Source organism: Vigna radiata, unplaced genomic scaffold (assembly GCF_000741045.1).
Source record: "Vigna radiata var. radiata cultivar VC1973A unplaced genomic scaffold, Vradiata_ver6 scaffold_351, whole genome shotgun sequence".
In the NCBI taxonomy this organism is placed as follows: domain Eukaryota; kingdom Viridiplantae; phylum Streptophyta; class Magnoliopsida; order Fabales; family Fabaceae; genus Vigna; species Vigna radiata.
The window spans coordinates 197455-206603 of NW_014542186.1; the positions used below are offsets into that span (position 1 = coordinate 197455).

The 9149-nt window shown below is 34.1% G+C and overlaps 1 protein-coding gene across 1 annotated transcript; it reads left to right on the forward strand.

The window, feature by feature from the left end:
- The first annotated feature begins 4488 nt into the window (after window positions 1-4488).
- Window positions 4489-6856, forward strand: LOC106779185. The gene is made up of 4 exons (XM_014667247.2): window positions 4489-4885; window positions 4983-5081; window positions 6187-6359; window positions 6470-6856. Exons 1-4 carry the CDS (start codon window positions 4585-4587, stop codon window positions 6662-6664), a joined length of 768 nt encoding a protein of 255 aa, XP_014522733.1. The 5' UTR covers window positions 4489-4584; the 3' UTR covers window positions 6665-6856.
- The last annotated feature ends 2293 nt before the right edge of the window (window positions 6857-9149 follow it).

Here is a 9149-nt window from a genome sequence, read left to right on the forward strand (position 1 = left end):
CGTTCGGTCCGATATGACTGCTTTAGAGTCTTGTAACCTGCAAGGTAAATATATAGGCGGGACCGTTCGGTCCGATATGACTGCTTTAGAGTCTTATAACCTACAAGGTAAATATATAGGCGTGACCGTTCGGTCCAATATGACTGCTTTAGAGTCTTGTAACCCGCAAAATAAGAATATAGGCGAGACCGTTCGGTATTTGATTGACCATCTAAAAAATCCTTATTAGGAAGTGGTATGGCCGGGACGTGACTGTTTTAACCGTCGTGCAATCTATATAATAAAAAAAAGGATAGGCGAGACCGTTCGGTAAAAATATAATTGCTTTAAGGTCTTGTGCCATCGTTCGAAGAGACGCTAAATAAGAGGTTGAAGTGTCAGGTTGAGAATCAACTCGGTTTTCAGAGTTCTTGGTTCGTGCAAGGTCCTTCGGGAAAGCATTGTTGCTATGTTCGGTCTGCAATGTTTTGCAGTCGTGACATTGTTGGTATTCTATTGGCTTGGACGCAGAGCCGAATTAAGGCCATTTGCGTGAACTGAGTACAGTAGTTTACGTGATTGCTAGTCCAGGAGTGGAGTCTCGACCAAGACGACGTCAGTGGTGGTGGCTGAACCAACCATGGTGACGGAAGGAGGAGAGGAACTTGCAGGAGGCACCATTCGGTTTGGTGATGACGGTGGAGATGGTGAGGCGGTCCTCGCAGGATGGGCTGAACCTGATGGAATAGCCATTTGAAAGGGCCCGGTGTTCTTCTTTTGGCATGGACGGTGCTATCGTCAATGTCGATGTCGCCGGAGGGCGGACGGTGAGAGTTTCGCTGTGTCACCGAGAAAGCAATGTTGGCAACGGCCGTTTGCAGGCTTTGCCGAAGGGACACCCTGTCCTAGGTGATGGTGTTATTGTGTACCTTTCTGCTTTTGAAATAGAATGGTAATGTCCAGTCGTACGACGGTGTGTTATTTGATGAAAGAAGAAGGCTGCTTCTTTGGTCGACCACCAGAATGCGTGGCTCTGCTAGTCAAGTGGAGATCAAAGACTGCCGCGAAAGGTGGAAATAACGCGTGTTGCCGGTGCTCTTTGACAGAGATTGTGCGTGGCGCGTGGTAAGGTTGCGGATGATGCGGAGATTGGTCCAATCAGTACGACTGTCGTTGCGGATGACAGTGAAGAGGACGACTTTGATGATTATTGCATTTGGAGTTTTCCTATTCTGATTTCCACTTGCAGTATATACTCACATATGTGATGCAGAAGAAGCGACGGGTTCCAACTAAAAGTTTCACTTTGCTGAGTTTTTGCACCATTTAGTTTTCATCTGCTTTAGTTTCACATACTTGAAACCAGTGTTTGTAATAGGAGATTTCCCCTCTGTTAATTGAAGTCCATGATATTTTAAGCATGAAGTTATGTGGAACATCGTCTCCATTAAACGCAGATATTTGAGACAATCAGATCATCCCATTCAAGTGTATTGATCTCATGAAGTTTCTCTTCATAACTTTTGATTGTTTAAACTGTTACTAAGTCCAGCACCACAAGCACTTTTAATTCTGCGTCGAGGCTCACCATTAAAAGGTTGATGAAGTTGGGAGCGACTACCGGAGAGAGTCATGTCGTTTCACTGTGCCTCCGCCGGGATCTTTAATTAAATACGATATTCGGGCCACCGATTCTCGATAGTGATGACTATGAGCAGAGATTGATCGTTTTCAAATGGAGAGAGACTCTTTCGGATGAATATGGGTGTCGCATTCACAACGTTATTTTTGGGAGATAATCACCAATTGTTCCCGCCTCCACCGTTATTTTCTGGAGCTTTATCAAGATTTATGTAAAAGGCATCTCCCCTAAACCTTTAAAGCATGATAAACCATGAAATAAAACAAATGCCAGACGATCATTGCACACGGCCTGATCATATATCGCGGGAGGTTGAGATCATATCTTATATTATTATATTATAATAATATAAAAGAAGCGTGAAAGTACATAATATGCTATCATATTATGAATTATATATATCTTTTATATCAAAGAGACACGTCAGTATATATATCTATATTGTTATCCAATAATTCTTAGTTGTTATAATGTGAAGATATTATTCTCTTTTAGAATTTCCTCCTTCCATTGAAATGACGTACCGCAGTATACCTCTATTTTGTGCATCTGAGAATGATTGTTGTAATATCTATGATAATTAGATATTAAAATATTGTTTATTTTTAAAAAATACTTATCTTGTTGACGAGACTTCATGTAGAGGTGATGATCCATGTTGTGTAGTTTTCACTTTGATGAATTTTCTTTATGTTGATCTGGAACCATGTTGATACCGAGCGCATGTCTTGTTCCTCGTGGCTTTCAATGGGATGCCCTCCGGCCCCACGGTGGGCGCCAAAATGTTTCCGTATGAATTTCTGGGACCGAAAGGACTGACTTGGGTGACGTGGCACTCTTGCCTTGTGCTGCTTGATTTGGCTTTGTCGTTCACTTTTCCTTGTTCTCCGACCGTTCGTTCCTCTTTAGCCTTGATGTCCGTTGATCTTCAAGCTTTGACCGGCGGGGGAGGNACCTGCAATGGCACTCCGANGCCNAAGTTAGGGTTTAGTAGTGAAGAGCCTTGAATGCAAGGCTATCAATTCTCAGTATGAGATAGGAGAGTAAATCTCTCTGCTAATTCATAATGAATTAGGTAAAGAATCGCAAGTATACTGTAGAGTAAGATAGCGTAAGAGAGAACGTACCTGACATGTGATTCCAGCCCTGTATATATAGATTATTTATCAAATATAAACAGCTATACCTGAATATCTGGTTGTTCAGATCTTATTTGATCTTATCTGATACTTATAATATCTGTTAAGATATAATTGCAATGAATTATATCCTCATGATGGACCATTGGCCCAATAATAATAAAAAACCATAATGACCCATCATTAATATGATTGAAACCCATTAACCATTTAGGACCGTTCGACTACTAGTCGTAACCGTTCGATCCAAATATCATATCGTACATTATTAATGTCCTTATTTTGGTACTTAGAGTTGACCTTTTGTTATTGCGAAGATTATTGCCACCCCAACTGTCAGTGTCAATACCATAAACCCATCATATAAATATATACTTCTTTAACCTCTTTTTTATATGATATATATTTTTAAATTCATTTATTTTTAAACTAAAAATTCAAAAGAAAAATAAAACTAAAAACATCCTAAACTATTTAAAAAAAATTAAAAACTAAAAGTTTTGAAACGTATATCTAAAAACCATCTCCGAACCTTAATTTTGTATTCTCTTTTTTCCAAACGAATTTCAATGGGGTGCAAAATAGTTTTTTTATCTTAATATTTTCTTAAATAAATTTTTAAATTCTACAATTTTGTCTTCGTATTCATATAAATACTAATACACCCACTTATATGAGTTAGTTCTCTTTACCTAGAGGTAGTTTACTTTAAAATAGAAAACAACTCTCATGCCTAAAGGCTTTCAAAATAGAATAAAGAAATTTTTAAATACACATAAAAAAAGTTTCTAAACTTAAACAAATTAACACCTCTATTGTTCATATCACAAAAATTTCTTATTTTCTTATTTGATTCTAGAGTATAAATTTAAGAAAATGAGAATAAGAAAAATGAGAAACTTAAATCGATAAAGAATTTGATCGATATATGATTTAATTAGAAAATCCAAAATTTTAGAGAGAGCTTAAAATTTTAAAAAGGAAAGAAAAATAAATTATTTTAGACCTATTTATAATTTTTTTATAAAATATTTTAATTTTTCATTTAATTTCAATTATATTATTAGATGTTACGAAAATAAATATACAAATTATGTTATGCAGTATTTCCTCACAGCAAATAGTACTATGAAGATTGATAAACATAAAAAACAACGATACTGTGTAAATTTACAAGTGTTGTATTTATACTACAGGTCTTAACTAATATTATATATAAGTAACATACTTCATTATTATTTTCAGTATTATTAAACTCTCGAATTAACTCGTTAATTCAAATTAGTTAACGTTTTAAGATTTAGTTTTCAAATTAATTTGAAAATAAATTTATTTTTTAACTAGATTCTATAGAATCGAATGTGAAATCGATATTTAATGAAAATGTTATAGCATCATGTCTCGTAACATATCAAAATTAATGATATAGTTTAAATATTTATGTTTTATAATATTTTTATGAAAAATATATTATAAATTTTATTTATTTTAAATTTTATAATTTTGTAGACTTATTTACATTAGAATATTATTCATATAATCTTTTTATTTAAAATAAATTCTTTTGAGTTTACTAGTAAAGTTTTGAGCCGAGTTTATATAAATTTTCGAATTTGAAAATTGATTATTTCAGTATAAAAATATTTTATTTTCCGTTTTGGTATTTGCTTGCAACATCAATTCATCTTATCCGAAACAATTTTGATTCGACCCCACGAGCGTGCATGCGACGTCGTTTCTGCTGAGGAAGTGAATCGAGTATCAATAAGAAAATATCATTTCCATCTCTCACAGAAAGAACTGCGATTTGTTCAGGCAAAAAGAATGGCTTTTTCTGCATCCCTTCTACAATTCAGTTGCGTTTCTCTTCTCCACAGTAATCTGAATAATCCCTCTTCGTTACCTTTCTCTGGGTTCCCCAAATCCCTCTTTGGTTGTGGTGTCTCCCTCAAACTCAAAGGGAGTTCAGTGTGTGGTAGAAGAAGATTGAGAGGTGAGAGTGTCAGTGTTCGTGTGAATGCTTCATTGGTGGAGGCTCCAGTTTTGTGGGCTGGAAGAATATGCATCTTCTATGCCCTTCTTAAAGCTGGCTTGGCTGGATCTCAAGCCAATCCACTGGTCTCAGGTGCCAAACCAAATTAATTAATTAAGTACATTTTTTCACCCTGAATTTGGAAAAAGGCTTCATTTTTATGTGTTGGGTGTCTGTTTCTTTCTTTCAGATTTGGAAATTGGGGAGAGTAATGATGAATCTGAAGTTCCTTCTGGTGCTGCTGACTTGGGTTTCTCTAAATGGGCCCACACCATACTAGGAAAACCAGGTCTGTCCATTTCATGTCTGATGTACTTGCTGCTCCTGATCACTTAGTGGTGATAGCTTCTCATTCAAGTGGAATGTTTTAATGGATTTAATCTGGTTTGATTGCGCTGTGTTAACATATGGGGTGAGTTGATCAGCGAGTTGAAGGCTATTCTGATTTAGTGATGATCGTTTAATGGGAATGATTGTGGTTTGAATAGAAGATGGTTTATACTACTACTTTTGGGGTCATTACATGGGAATGATTGACCATGTTTATGGTTATCTATCAAACATGTCACACCATGTTGGTGGGTGTTGAGTTGTATAAAACTTGATGCAGACCAGTGAAATGGGCAACTGAGGAGAAAGGTAGAGGACTCAGAACAATTTCGTATGCTTAAGACATGTGCTCACTAGAAGCAAAGGGTTAAGGATGTTTCCAATGTTTTGTTATTCCCTCAGTCAGTCACTGATGGGGAAGCAAGAGAGATAAGGAAGCTTGATTTGGCCATACATTGATTCTCGTTCCTTTGGAAAAGTCCCAAGTTGATAGATATCCATATGACCTTCACTATAAAGTGGTTTTCTACCCTTTCTAGTATAAGGGGTATTTGTCTTAATTTCAAATGAGATAGGTTAAATTGGTTTAATATTTATGGTCTTTGCTGACTTGTTACTGATTTACTGGTACTTGTAACATGTTTAAGCTTGAGGGGGGGAGTTGGTTGGTTGTTAAAACATTTCAGGGTTATTGGTCTTATTGTTAGTGGCTTTGGGCTTGTACTAGTAATACAAGTCCTTAACATAAATAGTACTACTGGATTAGAATATTCCATCACCTGTCACCAAGCCTATTATATCTTGTGTGGTATTGTTAGTTGCCTTGCTTTTCAAATAAGATCATGTTAAACATCACTATAAATTTTGACATCTCAGTTATGTTGACACCTCAAAGTCCATCAATCATAGTTGCCTTGCTTTCATTTTCCCTTCCTCTATATCTGTAATTCTCCACACTTTGCTTGCAAAGCCAATGTGTTTCCTTATCTTTGTCTCCTCTCTTATTATTGATGATGTTGTTTCAAAGTACATGTGTTCAGTTATGTGTATTTGTATATGATCAGCAAAGGAAGCTGCTAATGGAAGGAAATTGGTTAGCAAATGGCATCCTACCACAAAGGGTACACTTAGAAGGAATTATAGAGTTCCATCCAAGTCCGAAGGACGACGAGTTCTTAAAGCTATTGCATCTCTATTATCAGACGATGACCACTTTGTTGATGCTACTTCTCACAAGGTCTTAACTAATTTTCATCAACCCTTTTCTCTTTTCATATGTTGTATGTTTTCCATCATTTGATGTAAGACATGCTTGACTTACATGTTGGTGATGAACAACCATTATAGGGTTGCCAAATCCGAAGGGAAAGTGCACATGGAGAAAGTGTGTGTTGCAACAATGTGAGAGCTCTTTTTGATGAGCTTCCAACTCCACATATCATTGTGGAAATCACTCCTTTTCCTGCTGGACCCCTTACTGACAAGGATTACATTAAAGCTGAGAAACTTGAGAAGACTCTGAGATCTAGTCCTTCTGTGTAATGTGTCTAAGGTGTTCATGTTTTCATGTACATATATTTGCTAGCTTGTAAATACAGACATGATAAACAAAAATTTCTATGCTTTTGAACTCTTCAACATTTTATTTTGAAGTGAATGATGGTAACAAATCAGAGCATGAGTATTTATTTTCACAAGGCACCAGTTACTTCAGTGTCTTCAGTTATCCTTCAACTAGCCTGTCTTCAGTTATTTCTACCTTTTTTTTTTTTTCTTTCAATCAGCATAACAGAACAATCATTCTGTGAGTTTATTGAAGTTCATTACAGTCAAACTTATTTTTAAATTTGTTAATAAATATATCTATTCCTGCCGCATTAATTCAAAGTATCAGTTCTGGAGATGTGAGAAGGGTGAACCTTATGTTGTTGCTGTACAAATGCAGCTTGTTAAATTGCTTGGATTAGTTTTTCCGTAATATATTGATTATTAACATGCCTATGTCATAACACCTTATAATCAATTTAAAACTCATATAAATGATGTAAGTTGGAATATAATTCCATTCAATTTATAGATTTGGAGAATGGTTCTGAATCAAGTAATTTGAAATATAATTTAGAATATAGTTTTAGATTACGAAATTTAGATTGTGATTCTGGATTGAAATTATATTTTAGATTACATGTTACAAACCATTCTATAATTTAGAATTAGTGTTGTCAAAATGGGTTGGATTTTGTGAGTCAATCTAGCTTACCACGGGTTTGGACCAGATTGGATTGAAAAAAATTTTAAAATTTCGATACGGGTCAATTTTGAATCTAATTCAGCTGAGAATTTGGTTCACCCAGATTGAACTTATGGTGAGTCGAGTTAACACACCAACCTACCTAATTTTTCTAATGAGTATTTTTTGTTGGGTTAGTCATTTTATAAAATATTGAAATGGAGGTTGGAGTGAAATTATTTTTATATGAAATAATTAAAGAACATAGAAAATCCACAAATCTATAGTTAGTAACTTAATTTTTATATAGAAACAAATTTGAATGGCTATGAAGTCATTAAAAATTTTGTTGAGGAGATTTTGTGATATGAAATCTTTAATTGATCATAAATCTAATTTAAGACTCTTCCTCTTCATTTAGACTTCAATTAAAAAATTGTTATTTTTTTTAGCCTTAATACCACTTTTGGTCCCTAGTTTGAGAGAGTTTGTTCAATATGGTCCTATCTTTTTTTTCATAACAATTGATCCCACCTTTTGAAAAAACTGTGCAATTGAATCCTTTTTGTTCATAGTGGTCCCATATTCAAGTTTGTCAGGACTGTTAAAATAACATTTGGATAGGTGAATGCATGAAAGAACTTATTGACGTTGTAACCAGCACCGTTAGAAAATTGATGTCGTAACCAAAAAGGAGTCAATTGAACCGTTTTTTCAAAAAGTGGGATCAATTGTTACTAAAAAGAAAGGTAGGACCATATTGAACAAAACCTCCCAAACTAGGGACCAAAAGCAGTATTAAGCCTTTTTTTTAATAGAAAAAAAAAACTTTGTAATTAAGTGAGTTAGTGAGTCAACCCGATTAATCCACCAACATGTGGTGAACCAAGTTGAGTTCAAATTTTTTCGACTCGTTAATAAATGAGATGGATTAGATTGACTCACTAAGTAGTCAACTCGTAATAGGTCCAGATCGAACTAGATAACCTATTTGCCAACTCTAGAACAATATTTCCATAATCTAAAATAAAAAAACATTCAGATAATGTAACACCAGGAGCTGTCTCCCATTATCCATCCAACAACCGTAGAAATTGTGGAGAAATGGAATTAATGCCAAACTCTCATGCTTCTTGACAACATTTTGTCCAAATATAATGAAAACAGGTTTTTGTAAGAAAATGTGGTTGAGATATATAATAGAAACAGATATATAATGTTACTAATCAAAATTTTATTGAAAGTAATGCACCATGTTTGGACATCAGTCATAAGTTGAAAACTTTTAGTTTTGAAAGTAAGTTGATTACGCTACAATTTTCCAAAACATAAATTTATTGATATATAACAAGATAATCTGTTGCATATCTCCACATGATTTGAATAGATACATAGTAAACATATTTTTGTTGTATATTTGGATTAGATAATTTAAATATTTAGTAAAAAATAGTTTGGTTGTCTATATATAACTAGTTTTCAAACCAAACACTCCCACAATTTTATTTCTACTTTATTTTTCATCAATCAAAATAACCAATATTTTCATTCTACTTGTCATGTTTTTCCTTTTCTCCTTACCTACCTATTCCATTCCCATTTTTTCTCTTCTTTCCTCGACACACTTTTAAGATTATATACTTTTAAGTTTTATAAAAAATGAAGGAGTTTGGAATTTTATTCTTATAATTTTATTAATTAATTTCATGTTGGAAAGCATAAATTCATATATATATATATATATATATATATATATATATATATATATATATATATATATATATATATATATATATA